The 23,730-nt window shown below is 40.8% G+C and overlaps 1 protein-coding gene across 1 annotated transcript in view; it reads right to left on the bottom strand.

Moving 5' to 3' along the window:
• Positions 1-7,081: 7,081 nt before the first annotated feature.
• SPMIP2 (sperm microtubule inner protein 2) overlaps positions 7,082-23,730 on the bottom strand; it is a 74,165-nt gene continuing 57,516 nt past the window's right edge. The window contains exon 4 of the mRNA XM_055550864.1: positions 7,082-8,001. Coding sequence (XP_055406839.1) covers positions 7,722-8,001 — 280 coding nt within the window. The 3' untranslated portion in view covers positions 7,082-7,721. The remainder of the gene's footprint in view (positions 8,002-23,730) is intronic.

The raw sequence follows: 23,730 nt of genomic DNA, 5'->3' as shown, positions 1-23,730 counted from the left end.
GGACTGCAGCACACCAGGCTTCCCTGTCCATGACCAACTCCTGGAGCCTACTCAAACTCGTCCATCGCATTGGTGATGCCATCCAACCATCTCACCCTCTGTTGTCCCCTTCTCCTCCCACTTTCAATCTTTCCCAGCATCAGGGTTTTTTCAAATGAGTCAGTTCTTTGCATCAGGTGGCCAAAGGATTGGAGTTTCAGCTTCAGCATCAGTCCTTCCAATGAATATTCAAGGACTGATCTCATTTAGGATGGGCTGGTTGGATCTCCTTGCAGTCCAAGGGTCTCTCGAGAGTCTTCTCCAACACCACAGTTTAAAAGCATTGATTCTTTGGTGCTCAGCTTTCCCTTTAGTCCAACTCTCACATCCATACATAACTACTGGAAAAACCATAGCTTGACTAGATGGACCTTTGTTGGCAAAGTAATGTCTCTGCTTTTTAATATGCTGTCTAGGTTGGTCATAACTTTTCTTCCAAGGAGCAAGCGTCTTTTAATTTCATGGCTGCAGTCACCATCTGCAGTGATTTTGAAACCCCCCAAAATAAAGTCTCTCTGTTTCTATTGTTTCCCCATCTATTTGCCATGAAGTGATGGGACTGGAATGCCATGATCTTCATTTTCTGAATGTTGAGTTTTAAGCTTCAGCTTTATGCAAACCAAAAATTTCCAGATGCACAAGCTGGGTTTAGAAAAGGAGAAGGAACTGGAGATCAAATTGCCAACATTCACTGGATTATAGAGAAAGCAAGGGAATTTCAGAAAAAGCATGTTTCATCGACTAAAGCCTTTGACTGTATGGATCATGACAAACTGCAAAAAGCTCTTAGAGTGTTGGGAATTGCCAGACCATCTTACCTATCTCCTGAGAAACCTATATGCGGGTCAAGAAGCAACAGTTAAGAACCCTGTAGGGAACAAATGATTGGCTCAAGATCGAGAAAGGAGTATGACAGGGCTGTCTGCTATCACCCTGCTTGTTTAACCTGTATGCTGAGCACACTATGAGAAATGCCGGGCTCGGTGAGTTACAAGCCACAATCAAGATAGGCGGGAGAAACATCAACAACCTCAGATACACAGATGATACCACTTTAATGGCAGAAAGCGAAGAGGAACTAAAGAGCCTCTTGATGAAGGTGAAGGAGAGTGAAAGAGCCAGCTTAAGACTAAATATTAAAAAAGACTAAGATCATGGCATCTGGCCCCATTACTTCATGGCAAATAGAAGGGGAAAAGGTGGAAGTAGTGATAGATTTCTTTTTGGGGGCTCTAAAATCACTGTGGATGGTGACTGCAGCCATGAAATCAGAAAATGATTGCTTCTTGACAGGAAAGCGATGACAAATCTAGACAGTGTGTTGAAAAGCAGAGATATTAATCTGCCAACAAAGGTCCATATAGTCAGGGCTATGGTCTTCCCAGTGGTCATATAAGGTTGTGAGAGTTGGAACATAAAGAAGGCCGAGTGCCTAAGAACTGATGCCTTCGAAGTGTGGTGCTGGAGAAGACTCCTGAAAGTCCCTTGGACAACAAGGAGATCACACCAGTCAATCTTAAGGGAGATCAACCCTGAATATTCACTAAAAGGACTGATGCTGAAATTGAAGCTCCAGTATTTTGGTCATCTGATGTGAACAGACGACTCATTAGAAAAGTCCCTGATTCTGGGAAAAATTGAGGGCCAGAGGAGAGGAAGGCGTCAGAGGATGAAATGGCTGGACAGCATCACCAATCCAATGAACATGAACTTGGGTAAACTCTGGGAGATGCTGAGGGACAGGGAGGCCTGGTGTGCTGCAGTCCATGGGGTAGCAAAGAGTTGGACACGACTGGGCAACTCAACAACAACAACCCAGATATCTGGTGTCACACCAGTGTGATGTTACTGTGAAGGCATTTCATGAGAGCAACACTGAGATGAATCGGCTTTGAGTAAAGCAGGTAATCCTCCATAACGTGAGGGGAGGCTCATCCGGTCAGTGGGAGGACTTGAGAGAAAACAGACCGAGATCCCCTGAGGAAGAGGGAATTCTGCCTTCCAGCAACCTTCACACAATCGCCTGGGTCTCCTACCTCCTGGATTACATGTAGATGTGGGATTTGCCAACCTTCACAACCATGTGAGCCAATTCAAGAAAGCTATCTGTCTGTCTCTCTCTCTTTTTATCCATCCATCCATTTGTCCCTTTATCCATCCATCCTATTGGTTCTTTTTCTCTGAAGAACCCCTGAGTAATACAGCTACTTAAGATATTGGCCCAATGACATACATGAGGACCCAAAAATGCAGCTGGGAGTCAGAATATCCTCACACCGGTTATAGGATGGATACTTTGAAGCAAAGATCTTTAACATAGTGAACAGTACAGACTTCACAGTTTCCCCTGGAGGGTTGAGAGGCAATTCACATAGACTCAATATGTGCTGCAAAGTGGGTGCTGGAGAACAGGCAGAGCCCAAGTTAGGACAGCCTCTGAGATGGCAGGGGAGGAGGTATCACCCCATTTGTGGTGTGAGAGTGGGGATTAATCCTCACACTGAGCCTTCCCCACTGTGTTCTTGCAACCTCCAGCCATCAGTCATCAGCCCAATCCTGACCCACAAGTTCTCAGTCTACTGAGCCTTCTCCTAGGCCCCCTGTCCCCCTTCTTCATCCTCAATTTATCCTTCCTTGACAACTGAGCATTTTCTAGAGAGGATTCCTTGGCATTCACGTCTCTGCTTCCCACTCTCTCCTTACTGCCCCCTGCCACCACCCTTCATCTCACAAGGTCTGGGTTCGGTTGGCCTCCACTGCCTTCTCCCATAGTCACTGAGATCTTTCCCCATGTCCAGTCGGTAACCAGAGCTGCTGAAGTTATTTTCTTTGGTTCCCAATGCATCGCCTTTTCTCCTTCCCCTTTGCCTTCTTTTAATCCCTCCTGATTTCTCAACTGGGTTACCAAAATGCCCTCCAAATGCACCTCCCTCTCAGCAGACCTCTTCCAGGCTGACATCTAAATAACCACCCCAAAATGAAAGCGTAACCCTGTCCCTTCTGTTTTTAGAGAAATGCAAATCAAAACTACAAGGAGGTGTCACCTCACACTGATCAGAATGACCATCATCAAAAAAATTCTACAAACAATAAATGCTGGAGGGCATGTGGAGAAAAGGGAACCCTCCTAAACTGTTGGTGGGAATTTAAATCAGTGCAACCACTATGGAGAATAGAATGGAGGCACCTTAAAATACAAAAAATAGAATTACTGTATGATCCAGCAATCCTGCTCCTGGGCATATATCCAGAAAAAAAACACAATTTAAAAAGGTGCATGCACCCCAATGTTTATAGCAGCACTATTTACAATAGCCAGGGTATGAGAGCAACCTAAATGTCCCTCAATAGAGGAATGGATAAAGAAGACGTGGTACATATATAAAATGGAATTTTACTCAGCCATAAAAATGAATGAAACAGTGCCATTTGCAGAGATGTGGGTGGACCTAGAGATTGTCATACAAAGTAGATACTTCAGGAAGAGAAAAACAAATATCATGTAATATTGCTTATATGTGGAATCTAGGAAAATGGCACAGATGAACTTATTTGCAAAGCAGAAATAGAGTCACAGACGTAGAGAACAAACTTACAGATACCCAGAGGGAAAGAGGGAGTAGGATAAATTAGGTGATTGGGATTGACTTATTGATACTATGTATAAAATAGATAACTAAAGAGAACCTACTGTATAGCTCAGGGAACTCTACTCAGTACTCTGTGGTGACCTAAATGGGAAGGAAATCCAAAAAAGAGGGGATATATGTATACCTATGACCGATTCACTTTGTTGTACAGCAGAAACTAACAACATTGTAAAGCAACTATACTCCAATAAAAATTAATTTAAAAAAGAAAGTTGGTCCAGGAAAATCCAAGCTCCTCAGCACCTGGTCCCCCTCCTCTGGCCTCACCACTGAGCACCGACTCCCACCCCCGACTTTGCAGGCAGCTGAATAAGCAGCTGCCTGCAAAGTTGGACTACATGCCCTTCCGAAAGGCACTAGCTGATCACTGCCTGCACCCTGTTAATCCTTCATCCTGGTCTCCCACTTCCCTTTGCTCCACCAAGTCCCTCCTGTTGTGACTCAAAATGCACCTTGGGGTGGTGAATCCTCCAGGACCTCAGGGTCCCTGGATGTGAAGAATCTCAAGCCCCATCCCAGACAGACTGAATCAGAATCCGCACCTTACTGTGACCTCCAGATGAGATCACACGCGTGTGTTTTTGTGCTTAGTCCTCAGTTGTGTCCAACTCTTTGCAACTCCATGGACTGTAGCCCTCCAGGCTCCTCTGTCCATGGGATTCTCCAGGCAAGAATACTGAAGTGGGTTGCCATGCCCTCCTCCAGGGGATCTTTCCAACCCAAGGGTCAAACCCAGGTCTCCTGCATTGCAGGTGGATTCTTTACCATCTGAACCACCTGGGAAGACCCCAGATGATGCATATGCATATTAAAATTTGAAAAATCACTACTCCCACATCCAATGTGAGTGACTGGCAAGGGAAAGAACATACCAATCCCTGAGATTATGTCCATGTTTTGGAGGGAAGGGGAGCAATGAAGATATTTGCAAAGAAATGACATAGAAATGGATGACAATGTTGAAAGTGTCTGTCATATACACAGAAGTTTCACAACACTTAAGTAGCTATTACTTATGTGGAGAAAATAATGTCAACCAAAAAGCAAAAAGGGAAAACAATGAATGTAATAGATGGTAAGACTTGAGAGATATTTTGTGATTTAAAAGAAGAAATTTGGGGAAATGTAGGTGGTGTTAGTGGTAAAGAACCCACCTGCAAAGCAGGAGACATAAGAGAGGATAGTTTGATCCTTCACTTGAGAAGATCCCCTGGAGAAGGAAATGGCAGCCCACTCCAGTATTCTTGCCTGGAGAATTCCATGGACAGAGGAGCCTGGCAGGCTACCGTCCATGGGTTGCAACTTGACTGAAGTTTCTCCAGTAACTGAAGCAACTTAGCACAGCATAGCATGGAAGAGATAGTTCAGAAATTTGTGGAACTGATTTCCAAAAATATTTGTACAAGCATTTTGGGTATTATATACAAGAATGGTACATACTGTTAAATATCATAAATTGCACTTTTAGAAACATTTAGAAATTAATCTCTGTACTTGCATTTATAGGTATAAATCCAAACTTTAGAACATGAATATAAAATGTCCCCATTTTCAGCTATCTATCTTGATAAGAAAGCATTGTGATATTGTGTATAGGTCTTTGTGTTTAAAATGTCCTCTGAGTCTCCCGGTACTATTGACAAAGTTTTGTTTTTCCAAGGCTGCTCCCAGTGCATAGTCCTGGTTCTCACAACATATGGATGGCAAGTGGGCTGCATCTCAGGTGAGTATGGCAATAGGAGCCATGCACAGGTGGCTGGTGGGAGGCTTACTTTGGAAGCTTGAATTTATAATTTGCTCCAACTTATTTTCCCTGAAAAGAATTTATGTCAAGTGGGGAGAGAGCTTGAGTACTTACCGAAGTATCACCCTCAAGAACCCTGGGGGATCATCCAAAGAAAGGCCTTGGGGGAAAAGTTTCTAAGGTTATCTCTGGAATTTACAAAAAAGCATGGCTGATAAAAAAGATTATTTTGAATGACATAATATTTTGTTTATCTCTGGAAGGGAAGAGGTTTAACCGAGTGATCAGTTTCCATCACCAAGGATGAGTCAAGTACTCTGTGATGTGATACCCTGCAGATGACATGAACGCTCACCTCGGGATTCCTGCCTGAAACATATCACCCAAGAAAATACCAGGTATACCTGAATTAAGAGGAATTCCACAGAACTGGTCTGAATCCTTCAAGAACATCAATGTCATGAAAGATCAAGGCTGAGGAGCTGTCCCTAACTTAAGGAGACTGTGAGGCTTGAGAACTGAACATAGAGCTAATCCTGAATCAAACATTGTGTCAGGGAACATGACAAAGAGCAGCGTTGGGTCAACTAATAAAATTTGCTTATGAACTGCAGATTAGGTCACACTGTATCAGTGCTAAATTTGCTATACCTTATCGTTGTACCATGGTTACGTGCGAGAACCCCCTCATTCTTAGGAAACGCACCCTGAAATCTTCAGAGGTAAAGCAAAACCATGTCTGCAACTTACCTTCAAATGGTTCAGTGAAAACAAAAGTATGTGTGTGTAGAAAGAAAGCATTGGAACAAATAAAATTACCAACCAATGATTCTGGGCGAGGAGTGTATCAGTTCACTTTGTACTGTTCTTGCACCTCTTCTGTAAGTCTGAAATCATTCCAAAGTCAGTCTTTCAACAGATTTTTTTTTAATGCATAAAAGCATCTCAGTGGGATTTAGTAGGATGCATTTGGGATCATTCCATGATCACGCTAGTTCTACACAAAATTAATTCACTGGTAGAAAATAACGAATTAAAGCCTTCTTCACACACGCTGCAATAAATCTCACTTGGACCCAGCTCAAAATTCAGACCACATAGGAATTCAGCAGCCAAATGCTCCCTTCTTCAACTCAGGGCATTCCTGGGTCAGGACCTACTGAGGACTTCCTCGGTTCCTCACAGAGCGTTTCAGATGGATATATAATTAATTGTCACACAGACAACTCCTGATGAACTGATCTCTGGCGCCAGAGGGAAAGCAATATTCTAGGGCAGTGGCAAGGAGCCTCTCTCCTAGTAGAGAACAGGAGTTGCAGTGTATCTGAGCTAGTGTGGTCGTTTTATACCAGGGAAGCTTCTTGTCACACTCAATATTGAAATGCTGGAGGACTACAGAGAAGATTTGCTGTGGGATTATGCAGAAGGACCTCAGGAAACAGTTGTTCATTTGAATATATGCTTACACACTCTCCACTTGACTCTCATGGTAACTCTACAAAATATTCAGGACAGATAAAAACATCCCCATTTTAGGAATGAAAAAACCCGCTTTGGGAAATCATGCAACTTGTTCAACATTCAGACAGTAATGGGGAGAAAACCCTGAATTTGAACTGGGATATCCTTACTCTGTTGATCAGTCTGTGGGGTTTTAAGGATTGGTTATAGATTTACCCCATTTCACAAACTGAGAGCTTTCTCAGGTTTTGGAAACCAAGCATATGGCTATGCTCTCTAGGTTAAACTATACAATATATAAATGGTTCTAAGGACTAAGTCACACACCTCCTGTGTAAAATTGGAATAATACTCACCTATATAGACATCACTGTGGAAATCCAATATGAATTACAAAACATTTTGATAGGTTGAAAAGAGTGATAAAATTGATTATCTGTAATATTACTATTAAATGAAAAATAAAAAAGAAAGTGAAAGTGTTAGTCACTCAGTCCTGTCTGACTCTTTGCAACCCCATGGACTGTAGCCAGCCAGGCTCCTCTGTCCATGGGATTCTCCAGGGAAGAATACTGGAGTGAGAGGCCATTCCCTTCTCCAGAGGATCTTCTCAAGCCAGAAATTGAACCCAGGTCTCCTGCACTGGCAGGCGGATTCTTTACCATTTGAACTACCAAGGAAGCCCATTACTATAAACAGCACTCTCTAAGTCATATGTTAAAACAGCTCAGGCTTTTCCAGGATGACTCAGAAAAGCTAATGATCCGTGAAAGTGAAAAGTGAAAGTTAGTCTCACAGTTGTGTCCAACTCTTTGCGATCCTGTGGACTACAGCCCACCAGGCTCCTCTATCCATGGAATTCTCCAGGCAAGAGTAGCGGAGTGGGTTGCCATTTCCCTCTCCATAATGATCCATACCTCCTCCTTTTTCGGTAGTTTTGGCAGCTTCGGTGGTCTGGACCCTATCGGCAGGGCTGCCTTGCTCTGTTGGAGGAGGACGGCCGGTTTGGAGTTTCTTTGGCTGGTGTCTTCATAATCCCCCATGTGCCAGGCAATAAAACCACGACTGGAGCTTCCTTCCGCATCCATAATAGAAGGATTGGGTTGCCTGAAACAGGAACAGATTGGTTGGTCCTCACACTGGAAGGATGTTAGAAATAACGCTATCAGTTTTCAGATGCTTGAGACTCATCTGCTTCTGTTGTGATGGTGGTGATTTCTAGCCACAGAGCTTGAAAAGCTAAGGCCCCCAAACCCTGAGATGGCATCCTGAGAAGTTTCAAGACTCTGCCCCTCCACTCCCCCAGGGAACTACCTTCCCAGGTGGACACTTATCTAGGAAGGTTGTTGATCACTTTGCCTGGGTATCATGACTGCTCCTGGCATCCTCCCAAGCCGAACAGGCCAGATGCTGGGAAGCTGGGGGTGAGCCAAGACTTGAGTTCTCCTGCTGGACATGCCAGCCGGGTCTGAGACCTTGGGAACTCAGGGAAATGCCAGCTTGGTGATGGCAGACTCTGGCTTTGGACAATGTGCCACAATAAAGATCCTGGCTTCATTCTCCTTTCCTGATCCAACGCCCCTAAACTAGAATATTATCTGAGGACTACTTTCCGGTAAAGGGTCAGGTCTAGGGGCAAAGACAAGAGGATCATAGGATAAGGACCCTATCATCAGGGCTGCCTTGCTCTGTCGGAGGAGGACAGCCCGTTTGCAGTTTCTTTGGCTGGTGTCTTCGTAATCCCCCATGTGCCAGGCAATAAAACCACGACTGGAGCTCAAATGGTAAAGGACCAGGCTGCCAATGCAGGAGACCTAGGTTCAATCCCTCATTGGGAAGATGCCCTGGAGAAGGAAATGGCAACCCACTCCAATGCTCTTGCCTGGAGAATTCCATGGATAGAGGACCCTGGAGGGCTAAAGTCTATGGGGTCGCAAAGAGCCCAACATGACTGAGCAACTAACACTCTCATTTGGAAGAAAGTTGGGACTTCTTACCCCCAAACCCCTCCCACCAGGCGCCCAAGGCCTCTTGGCCACTACAAATCTCCTTTCCTAGACCCTGAGTCTTCCAGCTTCCTCAGTTCCTTGGGTCAAGTGTCGGGGCAGATCAGTGCGACCCTTACTCCTTGCAAGTCCAACACTGGGGAAGTAACTTGAAGACAACTAAAGACATGTGGGTTCTAGAATTTGTGGGAGTTGGGGACAGGAGGAGAGGCAGCACTGAGCGGAGCTGAGTGAAGGGGGAGTGGGCAGTTCGGGCCCACCAGACCCCTCTTTCCTCTCCACAACCATAGAGACCCTGTCACCCTCTTGCAAGCCTGCCCCCAGACACCCCATTGCTAGTAGGACGGAGGTCCACTCTCTGAGTCCAGCACACAAAGGGAAGCGGTCAGGGTTTGTTTCTTCTTTTAATGCTCTGCCCTCGGGGCCCCCAGGCCCCTCCCATTGGCCGTTTTCTCCGCTCTGAGACCCGTGTGCTCCCAGCCGCCCCCACCTTCACCAGCCCAGGAGAGGACTCACCTCCAGACCTCTGGCCTTGTCCCCCACTTTTCCTTCTCCCTGTGACCACCCTCTCCTTCAGAGACAAATGGCAGCTACTCCTTGACAACACCTTTTCTCTGAAGACTTCCTTCACCCCTTGTTGTCGTTCAGTCACTAAGTTATGTTGGACAGTTTGTGACCCCATGGACTGTAGCATGCCAGGCCTCCCTGTCCATCACCAACTCCCAGAGCTTGTTCAAACTAAACTCATGTTCATTGAGTCAATGATGCCATTCAACCATCTCGTCCTCTGTCATCCCCTTCTCCTCACGCCTTCAATATTTCCCAGGATCAGGGTCTTTTCTAATGAGTCAGCTCCTTGCATCAGGTGGCCAAAGTGTTGGAGCTTCAGCTTCAACATCAGTCCTTCCAATAAATATTCAGGGTGAATTTCCTTTAGGATTGACTGGTTTGATCTTCTTGCTGACCAAGTGACTCTCAGGAGTCTTCTCCAGCACCACACTTCAAAAGCATCAGTTCTTTGGCCCTCAGCCTTCTTTATGGTCCAACTCTCACATCTATACATGACTGCTGGAAAAACTTTGACAGAACTTTGTTGGCAAAGTAATGTCTCTGATTTTTAATATGCTGTCTACGTTTGTCATAGCTTTTCTTTCAAGGAGCAAGTGTCTTTTAATTTTGCGGCTTCAGTCACCATCTGCAGTGATTTTGTAGCCCAAAAAAATAAAATCTGTCACTGTTTCCACTTTTGCCCCATCTATTTGCTGTGAAGCACTGGGACCGGATGCCATGATCTTAGTTTGTTTTTTTTTTTTAACTGTTTCCCTCCTTTGGTAGCACATTGTATTCGACTTATCTGATGGAAGCTGGTAGAATATACTTATTAATAAATTGCTAGGGCAGCAGGTTCTCCTCCTTCCATTTCGGGGCTCCTTAAAGAACCCAGAAGTGCCTCCTTCATCACTGCCTCCCAGGCCCATTACCCTCCTGAAGTATGGCTGGCTCAGGGGATGTGTGACGGATGAGCAGGGAGGGGATCAGAGCTGAGTTACTTTAAGGCCTGACCCTTCTGTAGCTGCTTCCCTCCCACCAGGGCAGGTGTGCAGGCATGGATCCTGCGCCCTCCTGTGTCTGAGTTTTCTTATTCACAACTACAAAGTAATTGCCAGGGACAATTTCAGGAAAGCGTAAAGGGAAAGAGAGCTGCTGGTTAGAATGTATGGAACAAGCTCTGTTTACTGTTTCCACTAGCTTGATTCATGATTCCTAGGAAAACCATTTCATGCAAATGTGCCACATTTCCCTAAAAATAATATGTTACAGAAGGAATGACACAGAAGAGCTTAGAAAAGAAAAATCCTTGCATATCCTTAGTCTTCATTCAAGTGCTAAAATATTTTATAATCTGTTTTAAATTCACACCGTCCTATGGCCCTGAATCTCACATTACCAGGAACAATAGAAAATTAAAAATTAATTGTAAGTCAAAGACTTTAGAGATCTTATACATACCATTGCCACATCAACTATGAAAATTTACACACACTATAATGGAACTTACAAATGAGCCACGAAAGTCAAGAGCTGAGAAAGAGCAGAAGTTTTGGCTCCAGAAAGGTTTGAAGTATGAATGTCAGGCCATCAGTAATGATTTGGTGTTAGTTACAAATGCACAATGGCAGCAAACACTCACACACACACACATACACACACACAGACACACACATGCGCACACAACTATCCCCAAATAATACAAATATTCTTAGTGTAACATTCTATTAATTATGTTAAGTAGATCCCTAAGGCTCAGGTCTTTTTCTTTTTAAATAAATTCAAGCTTATAGAAGGATGGAGGCACACTATAAAGGCTTCCTTTCCTAAATAATTTGAAAGTACATTATTGACATAATACCCATTATACCCAACTATTGGTTGGCCAAAAAGTTCCTTCAGTTTATGGTCATGAGATGTTATGAAAAATTGCGAAAAAGCTTTTTGGCCAACTCAATACTTACATGTGTAATTTCTGCAAACAAAGACATTCTATATAACTTCAATATAATCATTGAAATTAGAGGAAATTAGCATAAGCAACAAAATAAAAAATAAACAAGTAGGACTACATCAAATTAAGATCTTTTGTACTGCAAAAGAAACCATCAATGAAGTGAAAACACAACTTATGTAATGGGGAAAAATATTTGCAAACCAGATAGCTGATAAAGGGCTAATATCCAAAATACATAAAAAACTCAATAGCAAAATAAAAAAATACACCAATTTTTAAATGGGCGAAGGATCTGAATAGACATTTTCCCATTTTCTCCTTTAGAGATACCATGAGTGGTCAACACATACTTGAGAAGATGTTCAACATCACTAGTCATTAGGGAAATGCAAATTAAAGCTACAGTAAGATATCACCTCACACCTGTCAAAATGGTGATCATCAAAAAGACAAGAAATAATGAATGCTGGTGAGGATGCAGAGCAAAGGGAACTCTTGAACAGTGTTGGCAGGAAAGTGAATTGGTGTAGCCACTATGGAAACAAGTATAGAGGATCCTCAAAATAATTAAAAACAGAACTGCCATAAGCTCTGGCAACTCCACTGCTGGGAGTATATCTAAAGGGAACAAAAACACTAAATTGAAAAGATGCTTGCACCCCAGTGTTTACAGCAGCATTATTTATAATAGCCAAGGAAACAACCCAAGTGTCTGTCAACGGATAAATGGATAAAGACGTTGTTGTATACACATATATTATGCATATTCAGTTCAGTTCAGTCACTCAGTCGCGTACAACTCTTTGCAATCCCATGGACTGCAGCACACCAGGCCTCCCTGTCCATCACCAACTCCTGGAGACTACTCAAACTCATGTCCATTGAGTCGGTGATGCCATCCAACCATCTCATCCTCTGTCATCCCCTTCTCCTCACGCCTTCAGTCTTTCCCAGCATCAGGATCTTTTCCAACGAGTCAGTTCTTCACATCAGGTGGCCAAAGTATTGGAGTTTCAGCTTCAGCATCAGTCCTTCCAATGAATATTCATAATAATGCATATTACTCAGTCATTTAAAAGAAAAAAACAAGGAAATCCTACCACTTGTGACAAGATGGATGAAGCTTAAGGGCAGTATACTAAGTGATATAAGTCAGACAGAGACAAATACTGTATGATCTCACTTGTTTGTGGAATCTCAAAAAAGTAAAAAACAAAACTCACCAAATTCAAAGGTAAAAAGAGTTCGGATTTATGGTTACCAGATTCAGGGCACAGGGGAAAGAGAAACTGGATGAAGGCAGTCAAAATGTGTAAACTTCTAGTTGTAAGATAAGTGCATACTTCCAATATTAAAATAATAAATAAATGTCTGTTGCACCCCCCCAAAAAATAAAATAAAAGTAAATATAATTGAAAGAAAAATAAAAAATAAAATAACTGTAAAAAAAATTATTCCTAAGTATTTTATTATTTTGATGCTATTGTGAATGCAATTGTTCTTAATTTCATTTTAGATTATTCATTGCTAGTATATAAAAATACAATTGATTTTTGTATATTGACATTTTATCCTGTAATCTTACTGAACTCATTTTTTAGTTCTAACAGATTTTAGGGCTTCCCTGGAGGCTCAGACAGTAAATAATCTGCCTGCAATGCAGGAAACCTGGGTTTGATCCCTGTGACAGGAAGATCCCCTGGAGAAGGAAATGGCAACCCACTCCAGGATTCTTACCGAGGAAATTCCATGGACAGGGAACCTAGTGGGCTACAGTCCACGTGGTCACAAAAAGTTGGACACAACTGAATGACTAACACTGAATAGATTTTATGCAGATTCCTTAGAATTGTCCGTATATGATATTATGTAATCTACATAATCACTTCTAATCTAGATGTTTTTAATTCCTTTTCCTTACCTAAGTGCCCTGGCTAGAGTCTCTCCTATAATGTTGAATAGACACAATGTGAGCAGATATCTTAGTCTTCTTCCTCATCGTAAAGAAAAAGCATCTAGCCTTTCACTATTAAAAATGTTAGTGGTGGGGTTTTTGTAGATGACCTTTGTCAAATTAAGACTATTTACTTCTGTTCTTAATTTGTTGAGTGTTTTCATCATGAAATAGTGTTGGCTTTTTAGTCAAATGCCTTTCTGCTTCTATTGAGATGATCATATAGTTTTTACCCCTTGTTCTATAGATATAGTGTATTACACTGATTTTCATATGTTGAGCCAATCTTGCATTCCTGGGACAAATGCCAGTTAGTCATAATGTATAAACCTTTTTATATGTTGCTGGATATAATTTTTGTTTGCTGGTATTCTGTTAAGGATTTTTGCATCTATATTCATAACAGAGTCTGGTCTCTAGTTTGCCTCATTTACTGTCAGGGTAATGAATAAATAAGGAAACATTCCTCCTCTTCTATTTGGAAGAATTTTTGAAAGATTGATATTAATTCTTCTATAAATGTTTTCTAGAATTCACCAGTGTAGCTATGTAGACTAGTCTCTTTCTTGCAGAAAAGTTTTTTTATTATAATTCAATCTCTTTACTTGTTATATAATTATTCAGATTTTCTATTTGCTCTTCAGTTTTAGTAATTTGTGTGTTTCTAGGATTTGTCCATTTTATCTCACTTACCTAATTTGTTAGCTTACCATTATTTATAGTAATCCTTTTTATTTCTGTAAGATCAGCAGTAATGACTCTGATTTTGGCAATTTGAATCTTGTATTTCCTTTTTTAAAATTTAACTATGGTTGGTTTACAATATTGTGTTAGCTTTGGTTGTACAGATTCTTTCTCATTATAGTTATTACAAGATATTGGACACAGTGCCCTGTGCTACACAGTAAATCCTTGTTGCTTATCTATTTTATATGTGGTGATGTGTATCTGTTAATACATACTTCTAATTTACCCTTCCTCCTCCCCTTTCTCTTTTGGTATCCATAAGTTTACTTTCTTTATCTGTGAGTCTGTTTCTATTCATATAGTACTTGTCCTTCTCTGTCTGATTTACTTCATTTGTAGTATGAATCTTGTATTTTTAGTCTCACTAAATATTTGCCAACTATGTTATATGTTCAGAGAACCAATTTTTGTTTTATTGATTTTTATCTATTATTTTTCTATTTTCAATTTCATTTATTTCTGCCCTGTATATTATTATTTTTTCCTTCTACTTGCTTTAAGTTTAGTTTACATTTCATTTTCTAGAGTTTTGAAATTAAAATTTTGATTCTTTAGATTTTTCTTCTTTAAATATGGTTATTTACAACTGTAAGTTTCCCCCTGAGCACTGCTCTATCTGTATCCCATAAGTTTTCAAATATTGTGCATTTGTTTTCATTCATCTCAAAGCATTTTCAAACTCCTTTGTGATTTTTTTCTGACTTGCAGGTTAAGTTGTGTTTAATGTCTACATACAACTGAATTTCTTAAATTTCCCTTGTTATTGATTTAAAATTTAGTTCCATTATTGTCAAAAGGCATATTTTGTATGATTTCACTCCTCTTGAATTACTGAGGCTCATTTTATGGTGCAGCATGTTATATCTTAGAGAAAATTTATGTGCTCTTGAAAACAATGTGTTTTCTGTTGTCATGAGATGGCGTATTCTATAGATTTCTGTTAAGTCTAGTGTTTTTCAAATCTTCTAATTCCTTGTTGATCTTTTGTCTAGTGTTCTATTCATTATAGATAATGATATACTGAATTCTCCAGCTATTATTGTTGAATTACCTACTTTTCCCTTTATTTCTGTCAATTTTTCCTCTTTTTGGCTCTCTTGTAGATGCATATTTGTTTATAGTTTTTATGTCATGGAAGACATTAAGACCCTTTCATCATTATAAAATGTCCTTCTTTGTCTCTTGTAACAATTTTTGTCTTAAAGTCTACTTTGTCTAATATTAGAATAGCAATTCCAACTCTCTTTGTTTACTATTTGCATAATGCACCTTTTTTCCATTTTTTTAACTTTTGATTTAGATGCATTTTTGCATCTAAAGTGCTTCTTTTTATACTTGGATATATAGTATATGTTTGGATCATTTGTTTGCCAATCTCTACCTTTTGACTGGAGTGGTTAGCCCATTTACACTCACTGTAATTACTGATAAAGTAGGATTTCTATGTTATTTTGTTATTTGTTTTCTATATGCCTAATGTTTTCATTTCTCTATTTCTCCATTACTGCCTTCTTTTGAGGTTTATGCGTATTTTCTAGAATGCTATTTTAATTCCCTTGTTATGCCTTTATTGTATGTTTCTGAGGTGTTATTTTTAGTGGTTGGCATGGGGATTTAATTAATATCTTAACTTAAAATAAGTTTCAATTAATTCCAACCTAATTTCAGTCATATACAAGAACTTTGTTTCAACATAGCTCCGTGCTCTTCCTCCTCGTTTGTACTATTATCATAAAATTTGCATCTTTCTAAATTATAAGCCCATCAACAAAATTGTATAATTATTGTTCTATGCAGTTGTCTTTGAAATCATATAGAAAAAAGTTAAAAGGCAAAATGCACTAATGCTGACTTTTAAACTTACCTATGTAGCTAATCTTTACCATTGCTTGTTAATTCTTTTATGGATTTCAGGTGCTGTTTATTGTCCTTTCATTTCAACCTGAAGGACTCTCTAGCATTTGGTGTAGGACAGATCTGTTAGTGACAAAAATCTCTCAGTTTTTGTTTGTCAGGAGTGCCTTAATTTCTCCATGTTTGAAGGATAGTTTTTCTGAGTATAGAATTTTTGGCAAAGTTTTTTTTTCCTTCAGCACATTGAATATGTTATCCCACTGCCTTCTGGCTCCATTATTTATGCTGAGAATTTAACTGTTAATCTCGAAGATCGGTGTATACAATGGCTCATTTTTCTCCTGCTACTTTCAGGATTCTCTCTTTGTCTTTGCCTGGTCTCTGTGTTTATATTACTTGAAGTTTGTTGAGCTTCTTAAATATGTTAATTATTGTTTTTTATCAAATCTGGGAAGCATCTGGCCATGAATTTCTTCAAATACTCTTTCTGCCCCTTCCTTTCTTTCTCCTATCCTTCTGGGATTCTCATTATGCTATGTTGATACAGTCTCAGAACTCTCTTCCTTGTTCATTTGTTTAAATTCTTTTTTTCTTTATTTCTCTCAGATCATAGAAACCCAGATGACCTATATTCAAGCTTATCAATTCTTTTCTGACAGCTCAGATCTGCTATTAAGCTCCCATAAGGAATTTTCAAATTTTAGTTTATTGTACTTTTTCAATTCCAGAATTTCTATTTTTTTTTAATCTATTTTTTATGTGTACAGTTTCTATCTCTTTATTGATATTCTCTCATTGGCAAGACCTAGTTCTCATGATTTCCTTTAAATTTTTGAACATGGTTTCTGTGAGGGTAGGGTCCAAGTTCAGTCCAACACTTCCTTTGCATTCCCAACAAATTCCTTGTGCTCAGTACAGAACATGCTGGCAAGCTCACAAGTCATACTGGATGCAAAGAGTTCAGAGCACAGTCAGTACTACCTGTTCCCTTAATCATGAGCATGTGAAACTTTCTCAGAACTGCTTGGCTATGCGTGTGTCAGGTATATCCCCAACTTTGTGTATTTCAAACTCTAGGGAGTAAGAGTTGGTGTCCTTCTTCTATAGCACAAAGTGAGGTAAATGCAGCACACTGGCCATGGCAGCTGCTGAGTGGACCCACTAGCTATAGAGGGCTGTTAGAATGCAAGGAGATGAATATTTGTGTACTGTCTCCTCTTGAGGTAAGCAAGGTACCATTTGAGCCTGGATGCTGTGGTCTGCTCTTGTGAGCTGTGCTAAGTCACTTCAGTCTTGTCTGACTCTTTGGGAAACTATGGACCATAGCCTGCCAGACTCCTCCGTCCGTGGGATTCTCTAGGCAAGAATACTAGAGTAGGTTGCCATTTCCTCCTCCAGGGGATCCTCCCAAATCTTCCCAACCCAGGAATCGAACCTGCATCTCTATGTCTCCTGCATTGACAAGCAAGTTCTTTACCACTAGCACCAGCTGGGAAGCCCTGTCTGTTCTTAGTGACCTGAGTCATGCACTGGTCTCTTCCCTGGTTAGCACTCACCTGCATGTTAACCTCAGTCACACTCACGTTCTATTCTATCCTCTGCCACACCTAACCCACCTACTGAAACACTTTCCCTGAGTATTTTGAACATATTTGTAATAGTTGACTTAATTACACTTATATCTGTGCTTCCTTGAACACAGTTTCTACTGACTGCTTCCCTCCCTGAGTTTTAGCCATAGTTTCCTGTTCCTTGTTTGTCTCATTATTTTCTGTTGAAATTTGTCGTTTGAAATAGTACAGTGTGCTAATTCTGGAGATGGGATTTCCTCCCTTTCTCCAGGGCTTGCTGTTGCTGCTGGGTTTTGGTTTGTTGTGTTTGTTTTTGGTGGTAGTGCTGGTGCCATTGCTGCTGTTTAGTGGCTTTCCTAGACTACTGTTTAGGGCTGTCATGTGCGCCTCCTGAATTTTCTGCTTGGTTAGCTTAGTGGTCAGCGAAAGATTAGAAAGAAATTTCCTTCAGTGCCTCAAATCAGTGTGTTTTCTGGCGTTTATATGTGTGTGGGCATATCTTCACTGCCCTAGTAGGCAGTTTACAACTCTGCCCTAGTCTTCATTTCCTGCCTCATGGAGCTCCAAAGTCAGCCAAAGGTGAGCGATTAGGACATACTGGTGTCTTTCCTGGGCGTGTGCATTGCCCTCTAGATTTCTAGGAATATGTCACAGATTTTTGAAATCCCCTAGCGACATCTCATTTCCCAGTTTTTCCCTTAAAGATTTTTGATCAGCTTCTTGTTTGCCCCAGTTGGTGTTGCCCTCCTCCCGCCTCAGGCAGCTGCGACATTAAATGATTATTGCCTTGGATGAGAGCCTGTGAGTGCCTGTGAGATAGAGCTGTTCACACAGAGTCAGGCCAAATAATGACAAGTCCTGAGAATGGAGTATTTCCAGGGAATTTCAAGACAGATCATAAAACAAAACAAAAAGACAATCTGCTGAATGGGAGAAAATATTTGCAAGTGATATGACCAATAAGAGATTAATAGCCAACATATATAAATAGCTCATAGAACTCAGCACTGTCAAAAAACCAAAGAACCAGATTTAAAAGTGGGCAGAAGACCTGAATAGGCATTTTTTTCTAAAGAAGAAATACTGGTGGCCAAAAGGCACATGAAAAGATGCTCAGTGGTGCTAATCCTCAGGAATATGCAAATCAAAACCACAATGAGATATCACCTCATATCTGTCAGAATGGCCATCATTAAAATGAACAGAAATAACAAATACTGGAGAGGACATGGAGAAAAGGGAAGCTGGTACACTGTTGGTAGGAATTTAAACTAGTGAAGCTACTGTGGAAAACAGTATGGCGATTTCTCAAAAAACTAAAAATAAAACTATCATATGACCCAGAAATTCCATTTCTGGGTATATATCTGAAAAAAAAAATACCAATTAAAAAACATACACACACCTCAATGTTCATTGCAGTATTGTTTACAACTGCCAAGGTACAGAAGCAACCTAAGTGTCCACTGACAGATGATTGGATAAAGAAGTGGTGTATATGTATATATGTACATATATAAACAATGAAATATTACTCATCTATTAAAAAAGAACAAAGTTTTGCCATTTGCACCAACATGGATGGCCTTGGAGGGCCTTATATTAAGTGAAATAAGTCAGACAGAAAGACAGATACTGTCTGATATCATGTATATGTGGAATCTAAAAAATATGACAAATGTGAGTATCACAAAAGAAGCAGATTTACAGATATGTAGAACAAATGAGTGGTTACCAGTGGTGGGGGGCAATATAGAGGCAAGGGAGTGGGATGTAAGATAGGCTCAGGGATACATTGTACAATATAAGGAATACAGCCAATATTTTGTAATAACTGTAAGTGGAAAGCAACCTTTAAAAATTGTATAAAAATTTAAAAATTAAAAAAATAAAGAGCTGGAGTTGGGATTTGAACCAGCCAGTTTCAAAAAAAAAAAAAAAAAAGATTTTATATAACATTTCTCTGAGTAGGAAACTTTTCAAGGAGCTCCAAACTTTTGTTTCCCCTCCAATGACTGGTTGTCTGATAGTTTTCACAGGGTTGTGAGGCTACTGGTTTTTTCAAGGATACCTTGAAGCTGGAAAGAGAGAATGGTAATAGAGTAATCAATTAAAATTTAAAATGCCACAACAATCATGTTTCTTTCTAAGATTTAACCATTTTTCTTAAATATATGTTCCATGAGCTATTCCTTTATTCATTTCCAAAGTTTTTAAAAAGGCAATTTTGATGATTTTTGCCACCACTTTTCTTTCATGGAGGAAATATATTTTTGGAGGTCCTTACTGCACCATTCCTGAAGTGCTTTCCAAACTGAATTATTTTAAAATGAAATGGAGGCTCACTATTTCAGGAGAAATTGTCTGTGCCTTCTGTTTCCACTTCTTCATTTGCCCCCGCTCCAAACACTGCAGTCTGTTTTGTGTTTCTGCTATTTCTTCATGATGGTTCTGACCCCAGTTGACAGCAGCCTCCTGTGTATCTGCTATCTTCCCAGAAGCTTTTGTGACACTGTCCTCCTGACTTCCTACTGGGCTTTCAAAGCTCTTCTCTTTATGCCTCTCCTCTTACTTCTCATATTACTTCATCTCCCTTTCTTCTGGAAAAATCTTTCATTCTTTTTGCTCCTTTATCACTGGTATTCACGAGGATTCCATTCTGGTTCTCATCTTCCCAGTACATGACCACCAAGCTCCAAACTAGGAAATAGCCTTTATATCGGATGAGCCAACCAACATCGGAGAAGGCAAAGGTACCCCACTCCAGTACTCTTGCCTGGAAAATCCCATGGATGGAGGAGCCTGGTAGGCTGCAGAGTCGGACACGACTGAGCGACTTCACTTTTCACTTTCACTTTCATGCATTGGAGAAGGAAATGGCAACCCACTCCAGTATTCTTGCCTGGAGAATCCCAGGGACAGAGGAGCCTGTTGGGCTGCCGTCTATGGGGTCGCACAGAGTCGGACACGACTGAAGCGACTTAGCAGCAGCAGCAGCAGCAGCCAACCAACATCAATATACTGATGTGTACATTATTTACCTTCAGCTCTAAAAATCTAAGTACAAATTCCCAACTTCTCACTGAACATGGTACCAGGAATCTCATTATAAAAATGATAATTTATCCATGTATTGAGACATATGAGGTTCCAGGTACTTTGCTAGTTGTTTGATATGTATTACCTCTCTCTCATCTTTGTTATACTCCAGTGATAAATATCATTTCTTGCCTTTTACATCTGAGGTTAGACTAAGTATTTATTCAAGATCAAAACGTTAAAAAACAGTAGAGCTGGGATTTGAGCTCAGAGTTTTCTGATTCTAAACTTAGAGAATTACCTCATCTGTAAAATGGGTATAACATTATAATATCTACTCTTTACAAGGATGAAGTGAGTTAATACTTACAAAGAATCAATAGTAAATTCAATAAAATGTTGGCCTTTTATATTATTATTATAGGATGCTGCCTCTCATCTTCGCATCTTTCTGTTGTCTCTCTTCCCCCAAATACCCTCTCCTTCCTGCATTCCCTTTTTCAGTCAGTGACATAATCATACCCACAGCCACCCAAATAAGGTGCATCAGAATTGCCTAGGACTTTCACATCGCCCCCATCCACCCACATTTACTTGGTTGCCAAGCCTCACAGAGTCTTTCTCTAAACTGTCTCACCATCCTCATATCTCACTCAGGCTCCCATCATTGTGATTATTCCAAGTTTACTTAACCTGTCTTCCTTCCTTTGGGCTCTCTCCTCTGCTCCACCCACTCAGCAAACAGTTTTCTACAGCTATTACATATCTGTATTCTTTCTAACACAGAGGCCTAATTATATCACTTCCTTACTTAAACATTTAAAACAACACATTGTCATCTACAGAATTAAGCACAAAATCTTTCATCTGGAATTCAAAATACTGCACCAATGGCCCCTGTACTGCAACCCCAGTCTCACCTCTCACCTCACCCCAAACCAAAGCCCCGTGCTCTAGCCACATGAGACAAGCTCTCATCCCTGGGCACACCAGGAAGATTCGCCCCTCCCAGCCTTTGTTTATGTAATTCCTTCTGGCTGGAATTCCTTCCCTGGCTCCACCTCCATGCTCTCCTGTTGATTACCCATGTGTGTATGCTAGGTCGTTTCAGTTATGTTCGACTCTTTGAGGCCCCGTGGACTGTAGCGCCAAACTTCTAAATCCATGGGCTTACCACAGCAAGATTCCATTCCCTCCTCCAGGGGATCATCCAACCCAGGGACTGAATCTGCATCTCCTGGGACTCCTCCATTGCAATCAGATTCTTTATTGCTGAGTCATCAGGGAAGCCCGTTGATTCCCCACCCAGCCTTAAAAAAAAATTCAGCTGTGCTACCTCTTCTATGGAGCATTCCTGATTGGCTATCTGACCTTCAACACTGTTCATGCCTATTTGACTTCCTGAAGGGAAGGAACCCTGTCCCACTTTTTGTGTCTTCAGCATCTAGCAAAGTTTCTAGTATAGAATACGTTTCCAGTCCAGTTTGCTTGCTGCTATCAAGGTAAAAAGGCCAAATGGTTGTCTGAGGAGGCCTTCCAAATAGTTGACAAAAGAAGAGAAGCGAAAGGCAAAGGAGAAAAGGAAAGATAGATCCATTGGAATTCAGAATTCCAAAGAATAGCAAGTAGAGATTAAAACAAACAAACAAATCTTAAGTGATCAGTGCAAAGAAATAGAGGAAAACAATAAAATGGGAAAGACTAGGGCTTTCCTGGTGTCTCAGAAGTTAAAGCGTCTGCCTGCAATGCGGGAAACATGGGTTCGATCCCTGGGTTGGGGAGATCCTCTGGAGAAGGAAATGGCAATCCACTCCAGTACTCTGGCCTGAAGAATCCCATGGAGGGAGGAGCCTGGCAGGCTACAGTCCATGGGGTCACAAAGAGTCAGACATGACTGAGCTACTTCACTTTCAGAGATCTCTTCAAGAAAATTAGAGACACCAAGGGAACATTTCATGCAAAGATGGGCACAATAAAGGACAGAAATGGTATGGACCTAACAGAAGCAGAAGATATTAAGAAGAGGTGGCAAGAATACACAGAAGAACTGTACAAAAAAGATCTTCATGACCCAGATAATCACGATGGTGTGATCACTCACCTAGGGCCAGACATCCTGGAATGTGAAGTCAAGTGGGCCTTAGGAAGTATCACTACGAACAAAGCTAATGGAGGTGATGGAATTCCAGTTGAACTATTTCAAATCCTAAAAGATGATGCTGTGAAAATGCTGCACTCAATATGCCAGCAAATTTGGAAAACTCAGCAGTGGCCACAGGACTGGAAAAGGTCAGTTTTCATTCCAATCCCAAAAAAAGGCAATGCCAAAGAATGCTCAAACTACCACACAATTGTACTCACCTCACACGCTAGTAAAATAATACTCAAAACTCTCCAAGTGAGGCTTCAATAGTACATGAGCTGTGAACTTCCAGATGTTCAAGGTGGATTTAAAAAAGGCAGAGGAACCAGAGATCAAATAGCAAACATCCATTGGATCATTGAAAAAGCAAGAGAGTTCCAGAAAAACATCTATTTCAGCTTTATTGACTATGCCAAAGCCTGTTTAACTGTGTGGATCACCACAAGCTGTGGAAAATTCTGAAAGAGATGGGAATACCAGACCACCTGACCTGCCTCTTGAGAAACCCTTATGCAGGTCAGGAAGCAACAGTTAGAACTGGACATGGAACAACAGACTGGTTCCAAATAGGAAAAGGAGAACGTCAAGGCTGTATACCGTCATCCTGCTTATTTAACTTCTATGCAGAGTACATCATGAGAAAAGCTGGGCTGGAAGAAGCACAAGCTGGAATCAAGATTGCTGGGAGAAATATCAATAACCTCAGATATGCAGATGACACCACCCTTATGGCAGAAAGTGAGGAAGACAGAAAGAGCCTCTTGGTAAAAGTGAAAGAGGAGAGTGAAAAAGTTGGCTTAAAGCTCAACATTCAGAAAACTAAGATGATGGCACCCAGTCCCATCACTTCATGGCAAATAGATGGGGAAACAGCGGAAACAGTGACAGACTATTTTTGGGGGCTCCAAAATCACTGCAGATGATGATTGCAGCCATGAAATTAAAAGACACTTACTCCTTGGAAGGAAAGTTATGACCAACCTAGATAGCATATTAAAAAGCAGAGACATTACTTT

This window comes from Bubalus kerabau, chromosome 16 (assembly GCF_029407905.1).
Source record: "Bubalus kerabau isolate K-KA32 ecotype Philippines breed swamp buffalo chromosome 16, PCC_UOA_SB_1v2, whole genome shotgun sequence".
NCBI lineage: Eukaryota > Metazoa > Chordata > Mammalia > Artiodactyla > Bovidae > Bubalus > Bubalus kerabau.
Note: the sequence above shows the minus strand (reverse complement) of the source record. Positions and strands in the feature narration are given on the sequence as shown.